The sequence below is a fragment of the Anabrus simplex genome, chromosome 2, assembly GCF_040414725.1.
Source record: "Anabrus simplex isolate iqAnaSimp1 chromosome 2, ASM4041472v1, whole genome shotgun sequence".
Classification (NCBI taxonomy): Eukaryota; Metazoa; Arthropoda; class Insecta; order Orthoptera; family Tettigoniidae; genus Anabrus; species Anabrus simplex.
In genome coordinates, this window is record NC_090266.1 from 644,773,238 (window position 1) to 644,801,053 (window position 27,816).

The 27,816-nt window shown below is 40.6% G+C and overlaps 1 protein-coding gene across 2 annotated transcripts in view; it reads left to right on the forward strand.

Annotated features, from left to right (window-relative positions):
• Positions 1-9,216: 9,216 nt before the first annotated feature.
• LOC136862988 (uncharacterized) overlaps positions 9,217-27,816 on the forward strand; it is a 230,216-nt gene continuing 211,616 nt past the window's right edge. For both annotated transcript variants that reach the window (XM_067139290.2, XM_067139292.2), the window contains exons 1-3: positions 9,217-9,357; positions 9,436-9,958; positions 16,181-16,336. In XM_067139290.2, the coding sequence (XP_066995391.2) occupies positions 9,282-9,357; positions 9,436-9,958; positions 16,181-16,336 (755 nt within the window). In that variant the 5' untranslated portion in view covers positions 9,217-9,281. The remainder of the gene's footprint in view (positions 9,358-9,435; positions 9,959-16,180; positions 16,337-27,816) is intronic.

Here is a 27,816-nt window from a genome sequence, read left to right on the forward strand (position 1 = left end):
TGTATTTTTTCCTTGTCAGTACTATTCTCAAAATGGCTGGGGATTTTGCGGCAAATCTGTCGCCATGTCTCTGTTGTATTTGTCCTGGAATTGTATTCTCCCAGAGATTGGTCACAGACGACTGATATTGCTGAAATTAAAGTTTTTCTTTTTTTTAGAATTTGCTTTACGTCGCACCGACACAGATTGGTCTTACGGCAGCGATAGGATAGGAAAGAACTAAGAGTGGGAAGGAATCGGCCGTGGCCTTAATTAAGGTACAGCCCCAGCATTTGCCTGGTGTGAAAATGGTAAACCATGGAAAACCATCTTCAGGGCTGTCCACAGTGGGGTTCGAACCCACTATCTCCCGGATGCAAGCTCACAGCCGCGCGCTCGTAACCCCACAGCCAACTCACCCGGTGACATTAAAGTTATCAAGTTCTCAGTGTCTGTTTCGGGTTCCTAACAACCGCTGTAAATCACAGAGAAGAAAACGAGCACGCGAATAAGTTTTAAATTTAAAATGTCAAGTAAATACTTCAAATTTAGCAAAGCTTTCGATGGGTGAGAGTGGGCCTATTGATGATGCGGGCACGGTCGACCCCTGGTATGTGATGAGTGATGACGTCCATGAAAACTAATGTCCAATAACAACTAAGCCATAATTTGCAATTCTTCAACCTACTTTGCGGCTGTGTTGGGGTTGTCTGCTGGGAGAACGACGTCATCTGCGAAGACTAGATATTATTATTATTATTATTATTATTATTATTATTATTATTATTATTATTATTTACAATTTTGCTTTACGTCGCACCGACAGAGATAGATCTTACGGCGACGATAGGATAGGAAAAGGCTAGGAGTGGGAAGGAAGCTGCCGCAGCCTTAATTAAGGTACAGTCCCAGCATTTGCCTTCTGTGAAAATGGGAAACCACGGAAAACCATATTCAGGGCTGCCGACAGTGGGGATCGATCCCAATATCTCCCGGATGCAAGCTCACAGCTGTGCGCTCCTAAGCGTACGGCCAACTCGCCCGGTATATTATTATTATTTAAATTATACCTATGCGGGTTAATTGCAAATGTTATTAAGTTCCATAGCCTACTCTCTAAAATATATGTGATGAAAAGTTCAGGGAGTCTAGACTGAGCACTCCTTTCATTCGAACCCAAGAAGATTCCACTCTACTCTCTATAGAGAAATGGAATTTCGCTGTATGGCGTTCTCCACCCAACTGGTTACGTAATACATACAGTACTATATGGAGCTAACGACGGCAATATGACTAGTCCAGGAATAAGGAAACAACAACACAGTATGTGCCACCAGCTGCACGGCAGCCATATGGCGTGTTCATAGCACAAGTGGCTCAAGTCAATTCAGGGACGATTAGACATTTTCATCCGTAAGGTAGGAGGACTTTCCTGAATTCCACGAAGCATGCGATAATTGGATTTCACGATAAATATAGAAGTTAAAACCTTTAGTATGTAGATTGATTATGACAACGAGGACGGGGCATTTATTTTTACAATGTTGAATGAAAAACAGTAGAAATCATAATTTGGGTTCACCTGTGATCTGAATATTCTGAATGCGTTGTTCAAGTACAAATATTTTATTAAGAATGTAACAAGATTGGAATCTTTGTTTATAAAAGCAACTAAAATGTATTCATTCACAAAACTTGAGGCACATAAACTCGCCCTTCCGTAAGTCGCTCCATTCTTGTTCGCAATGACACAACAGAAGTGAAGAACGAAATAAACGAAGAAACATAGAAAATAATAAAGTGTTCACAAAGTACGTTTACAAAACTTTGTACTGAGGCGTAAATATTGCTATCGTTACATTGAAGTTTAGCATTCTCATCTCGTACGCGAATGCTCTGACTTCTGAATTCTACTTCCATCTTGTTCAGTAAATACTGTTTATTCACAGAACTCTTCTCGGTACTTCAGTCGTTGCCGTCATCACATCTTCCGGTTCCCCAGAGCGACTCGAAGACCTTGTCCGAGATTCGACAGGAAGCTGCAATAGGCATGATGGATCGGTGGAATAAACGGCAGTAGGTTTTTTGTTCCTGTGATTACATGGCGTGTGGGGTAAAGTGCCGGCTGTTCAATGTTTGGATAACGTTGTGCGAGAGCGACCACGACATTTCTTTTCTAAAAAACAATGCTTAATTCTTCTCCTGAATCGAATGACGTTTTAAATTTAAATCTAAGGTGAGATTCTTTTTCAAGACTAAGGCACCGAATATTCAGCTTGCTGAACTGTTCACCAATTACAGTTCTTTTTCTGATTGTCACAGCACGTTCCAATGGTTCAGTTGATAAGAAATTTCCTCTTTTGCACTCAATTACTTCAAACTTACGAGATTTGCGTTTAGATTATTGCCCAGTTTCTACGCAGTCTTGCGGTGTAAAAACAAACTGGTGTTTTTGCTAGCAATCTCTGTAATACCGAAATCCGCATCATTTAGAAGGTATGAGTGACTACTAACCATAAACTAGTGATGAATGGTTTTCACTGCCATGTCAGAACCTTGTGTAACTTCAGCAGTAGTAAAACTCTTTTAATATTTCTGTTCGGCCAGTGCACGAGTCTGAATAAAGAACTGTGGTTTCACAAGCTGAAGCGTGGGATTTTAGATGTTTTACTAAACAAGAAAAAAAAAGTCTTGGGAGCCCCTCCCTCCTTCTGTCCCATCCCACATGTGCATAAACGTCTTGCCAGAATTAAATGAATGAATACCACAATTGTAGACCACAAATTCCTTTTATAATTAACTATAGAGGTTGTTAACTTTGGCACTGGTAGCGCTTTTTTGTAAATCAAATATGAAAACGAGACGATTGTTAGTGATTGAATTTTGGTCTTGTTGCGTTGTGTTGGAGTTCCGGATTGATACGTCGGAGTTCAGTCTTACGATTTAGTAACCGACCTTGAGGACTTGTACTACTTGTGTTTCGAAGACAAATGACATTCTACTCAGTGCACAAATAATCTCTGCATCTTGCAGACAATAAACAAATTACAGAGCTTCGCTGATGGCAAAATAGAAAGAGGGTATCCTGAGCAAACCAATGCACTTATGACGATTTGTTTACAAAATGGGCTAGATTCACTTGTGCTCTGAACACGCCATATAAGATTCTTTCCTGTCCTTTTCTCTATGTCGAAATCATGTCCTTTTTCTTGGCCGGATACCCTTCCTAACTCCGACCTTATATAGAGGGATATTTTCACTATTGCGTGTTTCTGTAATGTTGGTAGTGTGGTGCGTTGTAAGATCCCCGAGGGAAAGGAACTAACCGAACACTATTGATATCCGCTGCCGATACGCTGGCAATTCAACGAAGAGTCTTGAAACCGATTGCATTCGGTCCCGTCTAACCCAAGAACTTTGAGTCTCCAAACTTACTGTTGTATGGAATATCGGTACATGGAAAATTAAAACACTAGCAACATAGCATGACGCATTCATTTTTAATGTGAACAGCAATAGAATCAGTGTTTGAGTTGTTAGGCCGCGTACTTGTGGGCTCATCAGTATGACTGGCACGCCTTTCCAAGAGAGACAGACTGATTTACAGTTATTGTTATTAATATTATTATTATTATTATTATTATTATTATTATTATTATTCTAGCGCTTTTACCACACCTTGTGGGACCGAGCTCGCTAGCTGCAGTCGCTTAAGTGCGGCCAGTATCCAGTATTCGGGAGATAGTGGGTTCGAACCACACTGTCGGCAGCCCTGGTTTTCCGTGGTTTCCCATTTTCACACCAGGCAAATGCTGGGGCTGTACCTTAATTAAGGCCACGGCCGCTTCCTTCCCACTCCTAGCCCTTTCCTATCCCATCGTCACCATAAGACCTATCTGTGTCGGTGCGACGTAAAGCAACTTGCAAAAAAAAAAAAAAAAAAAAAAAAAAAAAAAAAAAAAAAAAAACCACCTTGTGGGGTCGTGGGTGCGAATTGTGTTGCACATGTGGATTTGGCCCTGTTTTACGGCTGGAGGCCTTCCTGACACCAACCCTATGTGGAGGGATGTAAATCACTATTGCGTATTTCTGTGGTGGTTGGTAGTGTGGTGTATTGTCTGAATATGAAGAGGAGAGTGTTGGCAAAAACACAAACAACCAGTCCCCGAGCCAGAATAATTAATCACATGCGATTAAAATCCCCGACCCGGCCGGGAATTGAACCCGGGACCCTCTGAACCGAAGACCTCAACGCTGACTACTCAACCAAGGAGTCAGACATTTATACTTATTTTTAGCTTTCATTCCGTACCTTGTTGTGGGTACGGTGGGCCCCCTCTCTCGGTGATTTGAGATGCGGAGAAAGGTGATATCATCGTTCATCATTCGCTAGGCCGGGGCCTATAAAATGAACTATCCCGGCACTTGCTTTCATGAGGAGAATGTGAAACCACGTAAAGCCATTCTCAGGTCAGCGGACGTATGTTGCGTGCTTTAGCGAAGTCCAGAAAACTCGAAAACGGTATTCGCCACAATCAATTATGCACCACATATGCTGTTAATATAGAAATATACACAAACGACCAGTATATACGCATACCCAAGCACGAGGGAACATGTTTCAGTCGACCGAATTTAACACGAAACATTAGGCTAATTACTAACTCTTATGTCCGCCTCTGTGGTGTAGTGGTTAGCGTGATTAGCTGCCACCCCCGGAGGCCCGGGTTCGATTCCCGGCTCTGCCACGAAATTTGAAAAGTGGTACGAGGGCTGGAACGGGGTCCACTCAGCCTCGGGAGGTCAACTGAGTAGAGGTGGGTTCGATTCCCACCTCAGCCATCCTGGAAGTGGTTTTCCGTGGTTTCCCACTTCTCCTCCAGGCGAATGCCGGGATGGTACCTAACTTAAGGCCACGGCCGCTTCCTTCCCTCTTCCTTGCCTATCCCTTCCAATCTTCCCATCCCTCCACAAGGCCCCTGTTCAGCATAGCAGGTGAGGCCGCCTGGGCGAGGTACTGGTCATTCTCCCCAGTTGTATCCCCCGACCAAGAGTCTGAAGCTCCAGGACACTGCCCTCGAGGCGGTAGAGGTGGGATCCCTCGCTGAGTCCGAGGGAAAAAGCCGAACCTGGAGGGTAAACAGATGATGATGATGATGACTAACTCTTATTATGATTCTAGCTGATGTATGGGATTCTCAGAAAGACTGTCTTTGTGGTTTTCCTACCTGAAGTCGTCAGTGGGAATGGCAAGAGGGGCTCTGGTTAAGACGCAGCAGGTCGTTATGCTACTTAGGTTCCAAAATGGGTACAAAACAAGTAAATAAATGCAATGTAAATTTTAATCTTATACCAGTCGTATAGTATTATTTGAAGTAATTCCACATACTGTATATGAGTTGACTAGGTTTGTAAGTACAGGAGATGTTATAAGTAGAATTTTGTAAATAATATAAATTTATTAAGGATGAGCTGTGTGTTTAATAGAAAAAATTGTTAGCGTAAATTTTATAATATTGTATTCTAGGAAAATTGTCTTCTTCTCTTGTTAATTTAAAATTTAGTGCTTGACAATAATGTATTTTAGTGTACCATTTGCCACCGAGGCAGACACCTCATTTGCAAATAAAGAGATTTTGATTTGATTTGATTTGATGTAGCGATTAAAAGCAATGTTATCATATAAAACACTCTATCAAATTAAAACATCGCACATTTTCTCACTTTTAACGAACAGTAATACGGTGCCGATCTAACAGTCCAAAGTTCCAGCGCTGGAATGACCAGACTGCAGACAGCCGTGAACACTTCTCTGCCGTTATTCCGTTAAACATGCGCACTGCTCATTCCAATCAGTGCTTCAGAGTAGGGATTGAATAGCTCGAATGCTATGATGAATCAGTTTGTTATGTATCAGTAGTGTCAGAAAGTTATCTAACTCTCCAGCTACTTCCCGCCAATATTCAGGCATGCTGTTATACTCGGTACGACCGGGTGAGTTGGCTGTGTGGTTAGGGGCGCGCAGCTGTGAGCTTGGATGCGGGGGGTAGTGGGTTCGAACTCCACTGTAGACAGTCCTGAAGATGGTTTTCCGTGGTCTCCCATTTTCACACGAGAAAAATGCTGGGGCTGTAACGTAATTAACGTCAGGGCCGCTTCCTTCCCACTCCTAGTCCTTCGTCGCCATGAGTCCTATCCGTGTCGGCGCGACGTTAACCAAATAAAAAAACTCGGTATACAGCAGTAATCCCATCTATCGGAGATGAGTGGCAACAGAGACACAACGCACATCACAACAAACAATGGTCAATGTAATGTTATTGTTAATCAATGTTATGAGCTTTCTGTATTGTAGGCCTTCACATTCAGTTTTCTTTCGACTCTGTAATATTAGGGCGTTGTATAAAATTAATTATAGCGTAGACTGTAGTTCCTTATTCCCCGACTTTACATACCGATTTTCATCAAATTCTGTTTATCCATTTTCTCGTGACGGCGCTGATGTGAACTTAGCAACAAAAATCCAAATTCATGAATAATCTCCATTATCACAGCCGATAAGGTAAAAATGTATAAGACATAAATGATCGGAAACTTAATACTAAAGTGATATAGTATTTGTCAATAAGACCACTAATAAGACAAATATTCGAGAATTAAATTTTGGGCTTTCCCCTAAACTACGGTACCATTTCACTCAGCAAGAATAAAATTATTTACGGCCTAGATTGTAGTGAATTATTCCCGGACTTTGCATACCGAATTTCATTAAATTCTCTTCAGCCGTTTTCTCGTAATGCGTGTACATACATACATACATACATACATACATACATACATACATACATACATACATACATACAGACAGACAGACAGACAGACAGACAGACAGACAGACAGACAGACAGAAATTACGGAAAATTAAAAAGTACATTTCCTTGACACTGTGGACACGACTGATACAGAAATACCATTCTTTTCAAATTCTGAACAATGTACAAACAAAACTCTTATTTTATATACTGTATATAGATGCGCCTGCATGAGTAACATGCATCTGCATATAATTCTCAACACTAGTGATGATACTGGTAAGTAATTATCTACAATTCTTAATTCTAAGTAGGTCTATTGAGTTCGTCTCTGTGGTGTAGTGTTTAGTGTGTTTAGCTGCCACCCCCGGAGGCCCGGGTTCGATTCCCGGATCTGCCACGAAATTTGAAAAGTGGTACGAGGGCTGGAACGAGGTCCACTCAGCCTTGGGAGGTCAACTGAGTAGAGGAGGGTTCGATTCCCACCTCAGCCATCCTGGAAATGGTTTTCCGTGGTTTCCCACTTCTCCTCCAGGCAAATGCCGGGATGGTACCTAACTTAAGGCCACGGCCGCTTCCTTCCCTCTTCCTTGTCTATCCCTTCCAATCTTCCCATCCCCCACCAAGGCCTCTGTTCAGCATAGCAGGTGAGGCCGCCTGGGCGAGTTACTGGTCATTCTCCCCAGTTGTATCCCCCGACCAAGATTCTGAAGCTCCAGTAACTGCCCTTGAGGCGGTAGAGGTCGGATTCCTCGCTGAGTCCGAGGGAAAAACCGACTCTCGAGGGTAAGCGGAGTAAGAAGAAGAAGGTCTATTCAACTTAAGGATGTTTGCTTTATTTCTTGAGATATCTGATGGTCGTTGCCGTGATCAAAGATAGTAATCTTTATTATTGCTGTGTTATGCGGTTATAGATTAGGTTCCACAAATGTGACGAAAACAACATATCTGATATCATTGTCCACTACAAATGCCATGAATCGAGTAGACGTGAGTTGTGTTGTTTGTTGAACAGAAGGTTTCAGTAAGTGAGGTACCACTCCAGAATGTGTTGGATTTTGTCCTTGTTCTTGAGATACGGTGAGGGAGTAATCACTGAGCTCCGATAAGCCGTGCTAAACATTCCTGTGGTTAAAAATAACAGTTATTAGCTGAACTGGATACTTATCAGTAGAAAGGTGCAAAGTGCCACATTATTATGAAATGAAAGATTCTTGCTCTCATTTACGTACTGTAGTTTCTATAAAATCTGTAAGTCACTGACTAACAGTTTAGCAATTGCTTAGCTTATAATCAAGTCATTGGCAGTTTGTAGCTAACGAGAACTATTCGTAACTACAGCTCACAAGTACGGGGTGGGTGAGTCGTCCTCCCATGCACACTGCTAATGGAGAACCTTAATTTCATCTTTTCTATCCGACCTGTCCTGGTCACTCTTGTTCTCTAACGGTAGGTATTAGATTTTCGAGGCCTTGGGAATCTTCATTTTTCATCCTTTCGCCGCCTTTCCTTGTCTTTAGAGAATACCATCATTGTTCGCACGGTCGGACTTCTCTCTTTTTCTCTATCTACTCGTGTTTCCGTCCCCACCTGTCATACTTAACATATGTCCGGTTCCATGGCTGAATGGTCAGCGTAGGATCTTTTGGTTCAGAGGATCCCGGGTTCGACTGCCGACCGTGTCAGAGATTTTGACCTTGGCTCGGGGACTGAGAGTTTATGCTGTCCCCAACTACCCTGCAACACACACACACTATCCTTTACCACAACTACACGCAATTTCCTATACACGACATATGCCTGCCCGCGGCGGAGAGTCTGCCTGACAAGGGCTGCAGCGGAGAAATAACCACAGAAAATTGTTATATACTCGACATATTATCATTTATGTGAAATAAATTCTGCTACGTGTTGAAAATCTTGTAGACTTGTAACGAACCCTACGCGGATTGGTTCAGATACGTAGCTGTTAGCTTGCATTCGGGAGATAGTGGGTTCGAATCCCACTGTCGGATGCCCTGAATATCGTTTTCCGTGGTTTCCTCATTTTCACACCAAGAAAATGCTGAGACTGTACTTTAATTAATGCCACGGTCGCTTCCTTCCCAATCCTAGCCCTTTCCTACCCCATCGTCGCCATAAGACCTATCTGTGTCGGTGCGACGTAAAACACATCGTAAATAAATACAAGAATCATAGGCACGAAATGGAGTTCAAGTCTTGAAGAAAACGGAGTTTTGCAATAAAAATGCACAAGCTAGTACGTGCTAGCAACAATAGTTCACTGTTGATCCAGCGAGATCTAGCTCAACCTCTCTTTTCTTATTGCCGTGGCGCCGTCTCGGCACATAGTCATGTGTTCATTTATGACGTCATTTCTCCAAGGTAGTCTGTTATCAGTTACGTGATCTCCATACAACAGTCTCGCGCACAAAAGTGATATTATCGTTCTGCTTCTGCAATCCATTTGTTTCAAATGTTCGGCAGGCAATGATTGTGGTCTTAATAGCGTCTCTCATGGCAGTTCGTAAGCTTGGAGAGATTGTTCTTCGTGACACCGAAGATGGTTAGAAATGCTAAAGGTAGTAAGGTAGATCTCCGGGTTGTGTGTAGGGATTCTTATCTGTCGTTCTGTGTGTTGCAGGGGAGGTAGTCTACGACTCTATTCTAGAGAACAAAGAGAAGACTAAGAACTTTTGGGAACAGATGATGATGGCCAGTGCGCCCCGATCACGTTTTATCTCCAATCTGAGTGATGCTGAGAAAATCGAACTCACCAATGAAGCATCCGAACAGGACTGCTTTTACGCTCGGCCGATACAAGTTCCTGACCCCTTGGATGTGCATATGGAGATCAGAACTGAGAAGTCAGAGTATTTCTTCAGGCCTGAGACTGTGGTACAGCGCGAAATCCGTCTGCAACAGGAACGCGAGGCAGAGCTGGCCCGTCAACGGGAAGAGGCCCTCAGTAGCGCTCGATCCTCAGCAGTAGCCACCCATGTGCCAACAAGACAGCCATCTGGCAAAGCAGCGCACATCCTCATCGAAATGGAGCTCCGCGAAATGCGCGATCGTGAGGAGGAACTTCGGAGATTGAGGGAGCAGCCTACCCACCGCCCTGACATGGTACAGCTCTCCCAGTTGGATAGCCTCGATGGATCCACTAGGTGAGTAGCATGGCAATTGGAAAATTAACTTGTGGCAGAACATTAAAAATGTCGTTATACGAAAGGTCTACTGTATTCTCGAAATGTCTTTCTTGAAATGAAATTATTAATGGGTTAATTGATGTACAACTCGAGCCTTGTTCTGTCAAATTATTTTTTATGCGTTCAGTTCTGAAACGAATTTTGACAGCAGATCTGCCACGTAGCAGATTCAGTATGGCTGTAATGCTTACAGTACTTGTTCGATAGGCGTGATTCGATCCGTGTAGTTGCTGTTTGTTTGCACCTAATGTTCAGTTCGTCAATCGATGTTTGGTAATTATATCTTATGAAAATAGTGTGTAGTATTCTGTACACTAAGATTACGATCTAAGTCAGGTAGTTGAAGATTACAAGGCTTGGTAGTGTGTTAAAGAAAGTCAAACAAAATTACAAGTTTGAGAATAATAGATTTGTTATTGCTAGGTGCAGAGCCGGTTGAAGGAATGTTCGGGCCCCCTGCAAGGCATTATTCCGGGGCCTCCATTTGCTTACCTCAGGTCAATCTAACCCAACCTGTTCACAGTACTGGATATTCAGATTATTACATAATTTGCCATCATTAACTTGGTTTCAAAAAATTCATATTTTCCTTCTGAGTGGTGTCTCGCTAGCTTTATGTAAAAAGAATCTGAATGGTGTGATAAGTAAGAAAGAATGAACATTTTTCGGAATTTTAGGTGCAACATTTTTTTTTTCATTTTAGGTGCCTAACTGCGCTTTCAAATATGGAAAATAGGTTCTAAAAATATATTTTAGGTAGCTCTAATTTTACGTATTTCAAAAAGCATTTATCAATTAAAATAGCATTTTTATTTTGCTAAATTGGTAATAACTGTCAGTATACGTAATACCACTTCAACAGGTTCATTGAAACTGTCTTGTCCAGATTTCCTCTTAAATACGTGAACAACTTGCATGAATGTTAGTGTGAATGAGAGCAAGTATGATATAGATATATAATATTAACCATCCAAAAATAACAATTATAATGGTATTTTACTTCATTAATTTAGGTAGTTTCTAGAGACTGCGAACAGTGCTATGATTTAAAATGATGTTACATGCACTGTATGTTGAGGTTTTGATATGGATTTATTTTATGCATTTGCACGTGGCGAAGTTAGGGCTCACGGCCCTCTCTTACACTTCACTAACTTGTCCTGACTGACTGATTCATTATCGCCGAGCCAAAACTACTGGACATAAAGAAATGAAATTTTGGGGATACATTCATATTAACATGTAGGTGCTCGCTAAGAGAGGATTTTTGGATATTCCGTCGCTAAGGGGGTGAAAAGGGGAATGAAATTTTAAAATAAGTGTATCCATATATCAAAACTATAAAAGTTTACAGATGTAAAATTGGTATTTAGAATCTTCTTTAAAAATAAGGAAACACGTATTTTTTGTTTTAGGAAAATCCTAATAGGAGGGATGAAAAGGGTGAAAAACGGGTTGAATGCCTTTAATAAGGATACTTATATCTCAGAAAATGAAGATATTACAGACCTGAAAATTGGTATTTGGGATCTGTTTTGAAAATAAAGAAACACGTATTTTTTTGTTTTTGGAAAATCAAATTAAAGGGGGTTAAACAGGAGTGACAAATTGGGGTGAATTTTTAGAAAGACTATATATACAGTATATCTCAGAAACGTAAAATGTTACAGAGGTAAAAATTGGTATTTGGAATCTCCTGTAAATGTAAAGAAACATAGCTGACTTGTTTTTGGAAACTACACTTAAGGGGAACTAAAAAGGGGGTGAAATCTTAAAATGAGCATTTCTACAGTATATCAAAAAACTTAACATGTTACCGAAGTGAAAATAGTTTTTTATCTCTATTAAAATAAAGAAACATGTATTTTTTGTTTTCTGATAAACCACTTGGGTGGAGGGGTAAAAGTAATTGAAAATGGGGTTAAATTCTTTTAATTAGGATACTGATATCTCAAAAGCTGAAGATGTTATAGACGTGAAATTTGGTATTTGGAATCTCCTTTAAAATTAAAGGAATATGCATTTTTTGATTTCGGAAATCCACCTGAAGGGGAGAGGGAAATTCAAAAATTAGTTGAATTATTTGTATGAGGATACTACTATCTCAAAAATGAAAGATTTTGCTGACGTAAAAATTTGTATTTGAAATCTGCTTTAAAATTAAAGAAACACGTATTCTCGGAAAATCCAATGAAGGTGGGGGGGGGGGGGGGGGTGAAAGAATTTCAAAATTAATTGAATTAATTGTATGAGGATACTTACATCTAATAAACACTAAAGTTGTTACAGACGTGAAAATTGGTATTCGGATCTCCTTTAAAAACAAAGAAAAAGGCGTTTTTCGGGGGAAATCATCTTTGGGGGGGGGTTAAATGGAGTTGAATTCCTTTTATGAGGACACAAATCTCAAAAACTGATGATGTTAGGGTCGTGCTAATTGGTATTTAGAAGATCCTTTACTATTAAATAATTAAGTATTTTTAACGGGAAATTCACTTAGGGGGAGGGGAAGTGTGAAAGGAAGTGAAAATATGAATTCTTTTTATGGGGATACTTATAACTCAGAACTGAAGGTAACAGACGTGAACATTGGTATTTGGAAATCTCCTTTAAACACATGGAAACACGCCTTCTATTTTTTGAGGGGGGGGGGGGTAAATCAACTTAACAGCAGTGGGGTGCAAAAGGAATTGAGACCAATTGATTTTACTGTTCATAATGTACTTATTCTGGTCATACACTGATCATTTTTAATCTTTTCTGGGTTCGTTTTCAAGAACCATATTTTCCTTTGGAGAACATAAAGTTAGATTACAGTATATTCTCCTTGGCATTTAAATAAAAATTTAAACACATTTGAAATAAAAGATAGGAATGACATTGACCGTGCAATTGTTCACCTCTATAATAAGGTCAATAATGCACGGAAATATCATTCGTGTCACCAGAAATCTCGTGCACTTGCCTACGCGTGACGATGGTGCTGGTCACAAATTTCCCGCCAAGTAGCGGTCTTGCATCTTGCTGTGGGTTCCACACCATCAATAATAATAATAATAATAATAATAATAATAATAATAATAATAATAATAATAATAATAATAATATTCTGGACCATCGTCAAAATGTCCGGACCGCGCTGGAAACGGGTCCTGGCCGGGTAATGACAACGATTGCAGTCCGGCCGCGGGTTCAGTACCTCCAAGGCACCCAAGACTACACCACGCCGGATCTTCTCAAGGATTTGATCCGTATTAAAAATGCTTAGGCTTATAGGAAAAGATGGCAAAGATTTAGGGACCCAACTGACCGGGTGGAATACCTGGACGTAGCCCGGGAAGAACGAAATCGAAGAAAGGTTGAAAGATGGGAGGAACTTTGCCGCAATATCTCAGAAAACGAGTTAGATCACGAATTTTGCCGGATTCTCTCAGAAAACGAGTTAGATCGCGAATTTCGGCGGATTATATATACAACGTTAAGCATTTAATTATAAATTTCATTATAATACCGTAGCGAAGCACGGGCATCTTGCTAGTAAATAAATAAATAAATAAATAAATAAATAAATAAATAAATAAATAAATAAATAAACAAACATATAAATAAATAAATAAATAATGAGCGCTTAGGGTCTCCCACCCGGTATGTGCGCCTTTGAGTGTTTAGTGATGAGTGAAGAGCACTGCTATGAGCACCAGTAATCGACTCGGCATGTTCGTACCTTTAATTTGGTACCGTTGTTGATTCAAATAGGATTAGGGATATCGTATGGCGTGTACAGGTAGCCTATAGCCGGCAATGGCAAGTTGACGTCAACAAACACATGGTCGCCTGCCTGGGGTTACGAGGAACACAGCATTCTCTCTCTCTCTCTCTCTCTCTCTCTCTCGTTGAAATGGAAATGGCGTATGGCTTTTAGTGCCGGCATGTGTCCGAGGACAAGTTTGGCTCGCCAGGTGCAGGTCTTTTGATTTGACTCCCGTAGCTGACCTGCGCGTCGCGATGAGGATTAAGTGATGATGAAGACGACACATAAACCCAGTCCCCGTGCCAGGGGAATTAACCCATTTAGGTCAAAATCCCCGACCCAGCCAGGAATCGAACCCGGGACCCTCTAACCATTTAGCCATGGAGCCGGACATGCAATATCAAGTAAACTGGAGACAGTGCAGAAAGGATATGATCATGGCAAGCTGGTGGTGAGCAAGTCCTACGATACTATCGAAAATAGATTAAAGGGGAGATAAAGACCACCCCTGAACAAGACTCCGCTCTTGTCCGTGCAATTGAGGAAACTTATTTCCGTACAATCAGCAGCATGATTGAGAAGTTTATACCTCCTTACTATGAACATATTGTTTATGTTTCTAAAAATTATATATTTCCTATCGATAATTATCCATTGTTTTATTTCCCATAAGGTGGCTCAAATAATTTTGTTTATTGTTTCATTACATAATTTGAAAGTCTTACACTGTAAAAGCAACATTTAAAATACAATTTTCCCTGCGTGAGAATATTCAAGTTGTGATATTTCATAGGTAAGAATCAAATTCATATTTATTGTAAATATTACGCAGTTAATTCATTTTTTGAATCGTTGAAGTTTCTACCAAGTTACTTTCATACAATTTGAAAGTGAAAATCCACAGCCTGTTTCCAGTTTCAACAGGGTCAGGAATGGAATGAATGAAGCCTCCATCTATCGGCGAGGATAGGAACTGTGCCGGCTGCCGAAGTCTGTCGCACTCCCGAGGGGCACTGGTCAGTGACTGACAGATGAAGTGAAATGATATTGGAGAGAGTTGCTGGAATGAAAGATACAGGGAAAAACATGTACTGCCTCCACTTTTTCCAGCACAAATCTCACATGGAATGACCGGGATTTGAACCACGGAACCCAGAGGTGAGAGGCCGGGGCGCTGCCGCCCAGCCACGGAGGTTCACTTTCCTACAACTTATGCGCAGTGAAATATTCACCTAAACCTGCAGAAATATTAAAGAACAGATTTGTAATTTATTCTGCATTGTTAAAAACGAATTGTGTCAAGTCTTTAATGATAAACTAATTTCTAAACCTTAAACTTGTAAATAACCTGCCCGTTACTCCGACTGAAGCTTAAAGCATCATCATAAAGGCCCATTTAGAAGGACAATTTTCATTTCGGTTCCAACCTCAGTTCACGCCAAACTTCTCGCCAAATGATCGTGTAGGCCTAAACGGAAAAAAATGAAAGCTGGCGTGGCTTGAGGTGCGGTGTGCATGAACGTCAAGCCTTCAGGTGTCAGTTGCAGCCTCATGTGAAATGATTGTCTAAAATTTAGACTCTAAACTGTAAATGGACGCGTCATTTCAAACCTCAATTTCCTCACAACACCGTATTAGCCCGCTGCAATTTGGAGCATGAATTTCTAACATGTATATGTAGTCTACATGTCTTCGGGAGAAGGAAGATCCACAGTAAAACATTGGGGATTTTAAAACAAGTTAGGATATTAGTGGAGAAATTTAAAGAGATTGAGCCGAACGTTACAAAAAATCAGTTACCCGCAAGATAAATAGTCTACGTTCTTACTTCCGTAAGGAATACAATAACGTCATTCAATCGCATAAATCGGCAGTTCATGGCCCACCAGGCAACCAGTGGACATCATTCACGAAGGAAAAGGTATCGTTTAAGAATCAGTCGATAGATGTATTGACTCGTCCACATGACGCAGTGTAGCTATCTGGTATTTAAGTATGTGTTCTAGAAACGTTGAAAGATGTTTCTAATACTATATTTTTATGTTGGTAAAAGTTGAGTGCCTGAAATAACTAGAGTATCATAACATTCTACTTTTCACATTATTTTCAAGAACATAAACTTATGAAATTCGACATGGTATGAAATAAATTTCATTTTAGAATACCTCAGATTTGTGCTATTGTTCCAATAGGAGATTTGAAGCTATCGCGTTCAATCATAGACATTCTTATCTGGAGCTACTAATACACGAAATTACGTGTTAGCATAAGTTCCCCTCATCACTTCATTGGCTTTACGTAGACAGTAATTCCTTCGAGAAAAATGACTACACGCTACTTGTTGTGATAATATGATCTGTAAATACGAAGAATGCATATTCTGTGTTCATATGTTTCGTCTCTCGCTCACAGTTTGTTCTATGTTGCAGTCGAGTGCTGAGCCCGGAAGAAGATACGAAAGATTTCTTCAAACCTCAGGAGAGTCAGATGTACTGTGGTGTAGGAGAACTATTGTCCAGTAAACAGCCCGCAGTTGTGAAGCCACTGGTTGAAGCTGAGGAAGAAGCAGTTCCTGCTTACATGAGGTAATTTCAATAAATTACTTGTATTCCTTAAACAGTCCTATGCTAGTTATTGCTGGATAATATTCTAGCAGTCCGCCTTTGTGGTGTAGTGGTTAGTGTGATTAGCTGCCACCGCCGGAGGTCCAGGTTCGATTCCCGGCTCTGCCACGAAATTTGAAAAAAGTGGTATGAGGGCCGCAACGGGGTCCACTTAGCCTCGGGAAGTAACTGAGTAGAGGTGGGTTCGATTCCCACCTCAGCCATCCTCGAAGTGGTTTTCCGTGGTTTCCCACTTCTCCTCCAGGCAAATGCCGGGATGGTACCTAACTTAAGGCCACGGCCGCCTCCTTCCCTCTTCCTTGCCTGTCCCTTCCAATCTTCCCATCCCTCCACAAAGCCCCTGTTCAGCATAGCAGGTGAGGCCGCCTGGGCGAGATATTGGTCCTCCTTCCCAGTTGTATCCCCCGAACCAATGTCTCGCGCTCCAGGACACTGCCCTTGAGGCGGTAGAGGTGGAATCCCTTGCTGAGTGCGAGGGACAAGCCGAACCTGGATGATAAATAGATAAAGAAAGAAAGAAAGAAAGAAAGAAAGAAAGAAAGAAAGAAAGAATATTCCAGCAAGTGTGAACATGTCCACCTAACATCTTACTTAAAATCCCTGTTTGAATAATTAAACCCTCTACAATTTCCTTTTTTGCCTTTTAGTACATCTACTATCCTTTGACTGTCTGAAATAGTGAATTGTGTAAAAACCGCAGAAATAAAACTGACAATAAATAAGTGAGAGTCGATTCAAGGGGTTGACTTTTGAACATTTACGGAGACATCGTTGTAAAACTAACAGATATCTTGAATCAATTTTTAAAGAAGCCCTGAAAGTTGGATTTTAGATTGTAATCTGAACATACTTTCGCCGTAAAACTATTCACCATGATCATGTTGTTTCTGTTCTGTATTTTAAAGTTAGATTTTGTTGTGTACCGGTACTGCAATCTGAATATCAACATAATTTACTTGTATCAGTGTCTCTATAGGCTCCGTGCGTATAGCAATGTGCTGCTGTGGGTGGAAATTACGCGAACCACTTTGGGGCACCTTTATCAACAGCTGACTATTAGAAACTGGAATATGTGTGATGTTTGCATACATATATTCAATCATTTTACAGTGGCACTCTATCGCTGAATCCCTTTCTATGTTTTTTCTAAAGCCATTATTAGAATCTAAGACCACATTATCTACGTCTTGATCCGGTCATGTTTGTTATGTAGATAGCCGCCGTGATGGATCACACTGGCGTGAAGAGTAGAACCTTGTGTCCCTGTACATTCTCTATCCCAAGTTTTTTGTTTTGTTTTTGACACATTATATGATAGCTACGCATGTTTTTTCAGCTAATTTCTTATCTTCTCCCCCCCCCCCCTCCTCACGTTTATAGTTATTATATCATCCTTCATAGTTTTGGCTTTACTCGATAAAACGACTAGTGGCTGGGTATAACGCGAAAGCGGAACCCAATAAATAAATTAAGAAGGAAAATAAGTAGAAGGAGAAGAATCATTTTACAATGTTGTCTTCAGATTATTATTATTATTTTTAATGTCATAACGTTCAGGCAGAACTATATACTTGTTGTTGGCTGCATTAATAGATACTGTGATACGAAGGTTTCCTTCACGATCTCATGGAATGCATTTGAAAAGACGGTGGAACATAGCAGTAAATCACAAGAAGTGATTCGGGATTTATACATTTTAGTTAATAAAAAATAACTCTTTACAACATGCATTTTAACCATTTTTCAAATAGGTTAACAATTAGAAACAAATTATTACAGCAATGTTATATTTGCAAAGCAAGCTGCACTAGGCCTTTTTAGAGCACATACATAATAATATAATGATACACAGTGTATTGTATTGCCATAGTCCTAATTATAATAATAATAATAATAATCATCATAATAATAATAATAATCTACCGTACTGTATTAAAGAGCAAAGCGTAAAATTTTATAGTATTCCGTTAAAACCTAACGAAATGTATTTAGAAAGGCAGTAGACAAATATAATTACACAAACAGGCCTCTATTACGCAATATCAATAGCTCACAGAAATGCCGTATTTTACATCCGTAAATTCATGTTCTCGTCCCGAGGTGGTGGATTTCTTTTCAAGCACACCCCTAATGGAAAGGAGCTGCATGCACCGTTTTAACCACATACCAGTTTCTGGCAGTGTCAGAATTCAAACCCGGGCCGCCGTGGAAGGCAGCTAGTAGGGCCAACCGTTATATTACAGAGGTGGACTGCATCATATTATAAATACAGACACACAATATAAATAATCACTTATTGGCAACTTTAAGTGATCTGAACTTTTCTTCTCATGCATAATTTTGATAGTGTACATGCGGTTTCAATATCAGGAAATTTAATAGGTCCAAAATCAAGCCCGAGCCGCTTTATCAGAAAGAGTTTCACTACACTCTTGCCCCTGTTGTAGTTCTCTTTCCCTACGTCTGAGATGCCAGGTCGAGACCACCCGGTCGATCAGTACGTGAGGTGACATGTTCTGAGCAAAATGCAGAAAACAACAGCTGAAATATGGTTACATTTCATGGAAACAATTATTCGCCTTCATGAAATACCGTAATGATTGTTACCTACGCTAACATGATATCGTATTAGAAATAGACCAACGATATTTTTTTTAAAGACAGCATTGCTGAATGTTTATATGAACACTAACCTCGTTATCACTACTACTAATACATAAATTACTGCGTTGCCTCTATCGTGAAATGGTAGGATATCTAGTGAACCAATGTTTCCTTCTGATCACATTTGCAGTTATTGCTCTGTTGCTATTTCCTGTGAATTGTTTTCCTTGTAAATTCATTATATGAGCACGCGGTGAGACAACAGCGGTTGTGTGCGCGGTGAAACCACGGCCGACTAGATCCCTCGCTGCGCTCACGGCCGACTTGATGCGTCGCTCTAGCTAGCTCCTTACCGGCCTTGACAATCGGGAATAGTTACACAGCTCGACACGTGGCGCTGGCGGCCTATCTATTTGCGGTAGAAATGCACAATTCTTTATGGAAAAGATATTGACTCTGATTTCCGATTTATCGTAATTTAGAGTTATGGGGAATATTACATAGGTTAATACTGTTAAAATGATTATTCTTAAAAGTTATTTTCGTTGACATTTGCTAAAATAATGTCGTGAAATGAAACTGCGGAGAGATGGAGTAGTCCGGCTGACGTTCTGATATTGACTCTGATAGCCAATTTATCTTAATTTGGGGAATAAAGGAGTATGTTAAATTGCCTCCTACTGTTAAAATGATTAAACCTAAAGGCTACTTTCATTGATATGTGCCGAAACAACGTTGTGAAATGAAACTGCGGAGAGGTAGAGTAGTCCAACAGACGTTCCTTTAACTGTGAGGAATGATAGTAATCGCCTTTATTATCATGGCATTTAGACACATAGCAGAACTTACCACAATAATTTTGTCTTCTGATGTTAACCTTGAGATGAAGAGTCATTGTTCAATTAGAGTTTTAAAATTCTTCAAGTGCTGTTCTCAGAGAAAGGGCTGGACAAAACATAAAATTCCTACATTTTTCTATATTCGTTGTATGGATAACATAAGTATTTTGACTCAAACATGTTTAAATTTTAATTTCAATATATATATTTCCAGATTACATTTCATTCATATCTTTCACTAGAATTTTAAATACCGGGCGAGTTGGCCGTGCGGTTAGGGGTGCGCAGCTGTGAGCTTACATCCGGGAGATATGGGTTCGAACCCCACTGTCGGCAGCCCTGAAGATGGTTTTCCGTGGTTTCCCATTTTCACATCAGGCTGTACCTTAATTAAGGCCACGGCCGATTCCTTCCCACTCCTAATCATTTCCTATTCCACCGTCGCCATAAGACCTATCTGTGTCGGTGCGACGTAAAACAAATAGCAAGAAAAATAAGAATTTTAAATAAAAATTCATGACTCAGGTAACAACACTTCATACGTTGGCTTTACCGTCATAACAGTAATGGTTCTTACTTGTCAGTGTTTAAAAGTTAAAGTTGAGATTATCTTAGATAAAAGTGTGTTGTGTTGCTGTCATATGGCAAATACGACTTCGTCTAAAGGATCATTCAATGAAAGAAAATTTAGGGGTAAAAGTACCCGATTAGCGTGATTAGCTGCCAACCCCGGAGGCCCGGGTTCGATTCCTGGCCCTGCCACGAAATTCCAAAAGTGGTACGAAGGCTGGAACGGGGTTCATTCAGCCTTGGGAGGTCAACTGAGTAGAGGGGGGATCGATTCCCACCTCAGCCATCCTCGAAGTAGTTTTCCATAGTTTTCCACTCATCCTCCAGGCAAATGCGGGGATGGTACCTAACTTAAGGCCACGGCCGCTTCCTTCCCTCTTCCTTGTCTATCCCTTCCAATCTTCCCATCCCCAACACAAGACCCCTGTTCAGCATAGCTGTTGCGTTCGCGTGGGTGAGGTAATGGTCATCCTTCCCAGTTGTATATCCAGACCCGAAGTCTCACGCTCCAGGACACTACCCTTGAGGTAGTAGAGGTGGGATCCCTCGCTGAGTCCGAGGAAAAAGCCAACCCTGGAGAGTAAGCAGATTAAGAAAGAAAGTAAATACCCTAAATAGGAACGGAAAACTAAGATGAAAATGCTAACTGCTTTGAACCACTCCGTAGTTTTGTCCTGGTCTACAGAGAATTCGTGAAATTATAGTGTCCCTTTGCTCTTTTTTCCTGTTCGAAATACAAAAAGGTACACAGCAATACATAGTCGAATATTTCCAAACACAGCTAAAGAAAACCAAATCACTACGGTACACCATTAAAAAAAAAACGAATTAGCGCATACATTAAAATTCTTGTTTTTGGACGAAGTTACAGCGAGAAAACACTTTGAGCCTCTCATTACATTTGTTCTTGTTTGCAGAAAATTTTTGATCGAAATACAAAAAGGCGCACAATAATGTTACAAATTCCAAGAGTTGTAAACACAATTTTTAAAATATAATCACCACACTACACAATAAAAAATTAAACTCACTAGCGCATAACTATCAGCTCAAATGATCAAGCCAGCAAGCACCTTATTGCGAACACATTGCCAACATTTATGACAGCGAAACAATATAAATAAAACTGGAAATGCGGCAATTTGCGCAGCGATGGATCCAGTCGGTAAGGAGCTAGCTTGAGTGACGCATCAAGTCGGCCGTGGTGAAACCACCGCCGTCTCAAGGCTACATACTGCCTGCTGTATGCTATGAGGTTAACATGCTTCTCAGCGTGAGCTCTTAGTGTCACAAACCTCCGCTAGGGGCGCCAGTTAACGCACCCGACTTATCTCCGAACCCACTTTGTTGTGTTCCAGTGCGTTTGCATCGAGCATTTATGTGTGTCTCTGGTCGTAAAATAATGAATTGTTGCGTTCCCTTTTGGATATCATAGCAACAAATCCAAATTCTTCAGGTATGAGGATTCCTGAAATCCCCACAATAAAGAACTTTGGGAAAACTGGCTTAACGCTAACAAGGCAAGGATCAACCAAGAGTAGTCAATGGATTCTATCCGATTATTCTCGTGTTTGTAGCCTGAATTATTTTAGAGATGAGATACGAGATAAAACTAAAAGAAAAATATATTGAAGCCAGAGAGCGTCTTCGAATTATCCCCATTACCTCCTAGTCAGAAAAGTAGCTCCACGAGAGACTAGACAGCAACAAGATAATTCTTAGGAAGAAATCTATGATGAAAAAAGCTCTTCAGCCGCAGGAAATACATTGAATGACGAGTACGAAATTCATGTGAACAACGATGTCTCAATCCAAGTCAGTATTCCAGCGAGTAAGAATGACAGCAGTTATCAGAAAATCAGACATTAGAGGCTCCAATCGAGAATTCTGAGTCTGAGATAACAGCTGATGAAGTTAAAAGACTACAGAGGAAATCCTAAGACAACTCAGAAATTGATCGTCTGAATAAAGTAAAGGAAGCAGCTAAATATAATTAACAAAAGATCGTTTATCTTTAAAGTCAAACCCATAATTTTCGCAAGACAAAATCCGCGTGGTCAGAATAAATCGCACGGTACTATGTGGTGTGGGGAATAGTATCCCAAACGGTTACGAATATGGCAGAACTCCTGGTCTAGTGTCAGCTCCGTCACAAAGTACTCTGGACAGATAGCCTAAATGGAAAATGTTGATAGTGTTTGTCGGGATTTCCCAGTTACTGAAGAAAATACTTAGAACTTAATGTAAAACACTTAGACCAACAGAGATTGCCGATTCAATGCCTAATTAGGTACGGCTCCTCTACGACCGAACCAGTGACAAGTTTGTTTGCGTGGTCAATGTTAAAGGTGTATGCGGCATTGATATTGAAAAATCTCCTGCTCTCGCGAATAAACTGTTGTGTTTTGTTGTAAACGGACTTTCAAAAGAAGTTCTCTATTCCTGATACCTACTTCCTGTGTGACTCATCCATGTTATCCTAGTCATAAACTTCTTTTCAGATTTCACTATTACCATTTGACAAATGTGAAGTCCCATTTCCTAGACAGTGAAATGACAACAATGGCATCATCACCTCCAAATATGTGAAAGAAGTTTATCACCTGCAGAGAGACTTGACATCGAAGCCTGTTCGGTATTATGAATAAACAGAGGAATTTGGTAAAAATTACTGTTCTGCTGTATAAATATTTCCCCAACAGTCGCTGTTGCTATTCGCTTCATGAAAGAAAACCATGCTCGTTTATAAACACATGTTTTAGACTTCGTACGCGGAATCGTCGGTGCGCTTTATGGAATCGCTTAACAACTTTTTCACATTCCACTACGCCATTGTCAGAACTTAGCACATTCGGCAAAACAATCCGGGTTGTGTGCATTTCTATTCACCGGCAGATAAAATATTTACAATGGTTGAATGATGATTCCAATGAGTATGATGATATAGTTCAGTTCGAATCAAAACGTAGAAAACTGAAGTGTATGTCTTATCTGTTACAAAATGGGTTAATTTATGTTCTCACTAGATGATTTTCTGGAGACGCAGTAGAAACTATTTAGCGCAGTGAGATTGGGTGGTGGATGTAATGACATGTCTGGCGCACGCGCTGCAATCTTTATATATAAAATAAGAGTTTTGTCTGTACATTGCTCAGAATTTGAAAAGAATGGTATTTCTGTATCGGTCATGTCCACAGTAACAAGAAAATGCATTTTTTACTTTTCCGTAATTTCTGTCTGTCTGTCTGTCTGTCTGTCTGTCTGTCTGTCTGTCTGTCTGTCTGTCTGTATGTATGTATGTATGTATGTATGTATGTATGTATGTATGTACACGCATCACGAGAAAACCGATGAAGAGAATTTAATGAAAATCGGAATGTAAAGTCGGGTGATGAACCGCTACAATCTAGGCTATAAATTATTTTAATCACGCTGAGTGAAATGGTAGTTTAGGGGAAGGCCTGAAATTTGAATCTCAAATATTTATGTTATTAGTGGTCGTGTCTTAATGAAAATCGGTAGACAGAGATGGGAAATAAGTCGCTACAATATAGGCTATACACGCTGAGAAAAATGGTAGTTTAGGGGAAGGCCTAAAATTTAATTTTCAAATATTTATTATATTAGTGGTCATATCTTCACCAAAATTAGTATGCAAAGTCGGGGAATAAGTCGCTATAATCTAGGCCATCAATCATGTTATTCACACTGAGTGAAATGGCACTTTAGGGGAAGGCCTGAAATTTAATCTATACATAAAATAATTGTTTTGCCTGTACATAGCTCAGAATTTGAAATGAATGGTATTTCTGTATCTGTCATGTCCACAGTAACAAGGAAATGCATTTTTTACTTTTCCGTAATTTGTCTGTCTGTGTGTATGTATGTACACGCATCACGATAAAACGGCTGAAGAGAATTTAATGTAAATCGGTATGTAAAGTCGGGTGATGAACCACTGCAATCTAGGCTACAAATTATTTTATTCACGCTGAGTGAAATGGTAGTTTAGGGGAAGGCCTGAAATGTAATTCTCAAATAAGTTATTTATGTTATTAGTGGTTGTATCGATAAATACTACATAACTAACATATCTTTAGTTATGTCGTAAGTTGTAGTAGTTTTGTAAGAAGTTATTAAATTACCGATCACTTATGTCTTATACATTGTTACCGTACCGCATATAATCACAGAGATATTCATGAATTTGGATTTTTGTTACTAAGTCCATATCAGCGCCGAGTCACGAGAAAATGGGTAAACAGAATTTAGTGAAAATCGGTATGTAAAGTCTGAGAATAAGGGACTACAGTCTACAATATAAATAATTGTGTATGACGCTCTAATATCACAGAGTACCGGGCGAGTTGGCCGTGCGCGTAGAGGCGCTCGGCTGTGAACTTGCATCCGGGAGATAGTAGGTTCGAATCTCACTATCGGCGGCCCTGAAGATGGTTTTCCGTGGTTTCCCATTTTCACACCAGGCAAATGCTGGGGCTGTACCTTAATTAAGGGCACGGCCGCTTCCTTCCAACTCCTAGGCCTATCCCATCGTCGCCATAAGACCTATCTGTGTCGGTGCGACGTAAAGCCCCTAGCAAAATATATATATATCACAGAGTCGAAAGAAAACTAATGTGAAGGCCTGCATTATAGAAAGCTCATAAACTCTATCAAAAATAACATTGCATTGTTTGTTGTGATGTGCTTTTTGTCTTCTGTTTCCACTCATCCCCGATAGATAGGATTACTGCAGAGTACCGAGGTTTTTTAATTTGCTTGACGTCGCACCGACACAGGTAGGTCTTGTGGCAACGATGGGGTAGGAAATAAATAGGGGTGTGAAGGAAGCGGCCTTGGCTTTAATTAAGGTACATTCTGGTGTGACTGGTGTGAAAATGGGAAACCACGGAATACCATCTTCAGGGATGCCGCCAGTGTGGTTCGAATCCACTATCTCCCGGATGCAAGCTCACAGCTGCGCGCCCCTAACCACACGGCCAACTCGCCTGGTCGTACCGACTGTAACAGCCTGTCTGTGTATTGGCGGGAAGTAGCTGGGGAGCTAGATAACTTTCTTCTTTAGCAGGCCATTCTTCTGGTTCATACATTTTCTGATATTACTGGTAGCCTACGTAACTCACTGGTTCATCATAGTATTCGAGCTATTCAGTGCCTACTCTGAGGCACTGATTGGAATGAGTAGTGTGCATATTTAACGGAATAATGACAGAGGAGTGTTCATGGCAGTCTGCGACCTGGTTATTCCAGCTCTGGAACTTTGGACTGTTGGATCGGCACCGCAGTACTGTTCGTTGAAAGTGAGAAAGTGTGCGGTTTTTCATTTCATCGAGTATTTTATATGATAACATTGCTTTCAATCGCTACAATTCCTACTGACGTTTTTGTAATGACCTATGTTGAATTCAGTTAGGAAAACCACCAAGGCAGTCTTTCTGAGAATCCCGTAGCGAAGCACGGGTATATCAGCTAGTATGTACTATAAAACGTATCCTGAAATCTGGTCATGAACAAAGGATCAGCGAGTGATAGAATTTTTTTTGCGTCCACTGCTGGTAAATAACAATAACAATAATAAAAGGACTGAAAAGGTGCTCCGTGTCGAAAAAATTCTGAAATGTTTGTACCATGCAACAGTGGTATGATACTAATATATCTACTGTAACTGGTAAGATTTTATATATTTTAGGCTTCTATATCTTAAGCCAAGTTCAAATGTCAAATGTTAGTTTCTGTATGTGCATTTTCTTCTCAATTAGTAACATGTTAAGGATAATTTTTCATTTTATATTGGCGTTACGGACCATCTCTCATTTAACCAACATGTGCTGTGGGTGCGGTAAGTGCTGCCATCTGCAATGTCGCTGTAAACGCAATTCTGGCGGCACAGAACAGGCAGTATATAGGGATTGAAACGGCGGTGGGTGAAACGCATTAACTTGCAAAGTTCGCCACTCGCAGCGTAGCGGTGCACTTTTTCCATCAGCGCATGGAGCCTATAATGACACACACGCACACATACTTTTATTATGTTCTGTCATCATTTTGTAACTATAACCCCTCATCGGTCGATCCTGGCTGTGCTACTGCCGGAAGACCAAGTGGTTTACGTAGGCCACCGAAGTTATGAGCATAAGCACTGAGATGTGCAATTTACAGTGGGAATATTAGAATGCTCATTCTGGTTAAGTGGACTGTGCGTTAGGGCTGCTACGAGTCCAGGTGTTTAGATTAACTCCACGCCAAATACTTTGATTTCCAGCTTTTGGGCGCATTCTTTGTGAACACAGTGGTTTTATTATTGGAGAGAAAACACAATGCATCACATCACTGTACTTTTTGCTGTCCAGTGACATTAAAGTATGATATAAATTTGGTGCATCTAATGTAGGAATCTTTTTCGACTTACATAAAAAAAAAACGACTGAACAAGAGTGTTTTGACTAGTAAAAACATACACTTCCGCCCCTTCATAAATGCATTTATGATATTTTTTCTTCTTCTTCTTCTTCTTCTTCTTCTTCTTTATCTGTTTACCCTCCAGGATCGGTTTTCCCCTCGGACTCAGCGAGGGGCCCACCTCTACCGCCTCAAGGGCAGTGTCCTGAAGCTTCAGACTCTGGGTCGGGGGATACAACTGGGGAGGATGACCAGTACCTCGCCCAGACGGCCTCACCTGTTGTGCTGAACAGGGCCCTTGCGGGGGGATGGGAAGATTGGAAATTATAGACAAGGAAGAGGGAAGGAAGCGGCCGTGGCCTTAAGTTAGGTACCATCCCGGCATTTGCCTCAAGGAGAAGTGGAAAACCACGGAAAACCACTTCCAAGATTGCTGAGGTGGGAATCGAACCCAACTCTTCTCAGTTGACCTCACGAGGCTGAGTGGACCCCGTTTCAGCCCTCGTACCATTTTTCAAATTTCGTGGCAGAGCCAGGAATCGAACCCGGGCCACCGGGGGTGGCAGCTAATCACACTAACCACTGCACCACAGAGGCGGATATTTATGATATCTACTGACTGTAAATGATGCATTTCCACTTTTATTATTTCCCTAATTGCTGGTTGAAAGTGTCCTTTAAAATCACATATCATTTCCTGGTTTACCCTCACTATACTGAATTTCTTCGAAGCTTATTACGTTATATCATACCATTTTCCAAGTAGAAAAGACATACTCTTTTTTGCGCTTGATCTTCTCGATTTGTTCGAAGGTGCGATAACAGGGCATGAATGAGTGTCCGCACTCTGGAAAATGGTGACATCCTGTGTTAAATCTTCCAGTAGCAGCTAGCGTGCTCAAGTATTGCACCATCAAAATATTCTTGTTTTGTCCTGCGTAGTTGTCACTGAAGAGGTGCAGGGATGTCAGGAATATGTATATAACTGTTCAAAATAGACAAAGACTC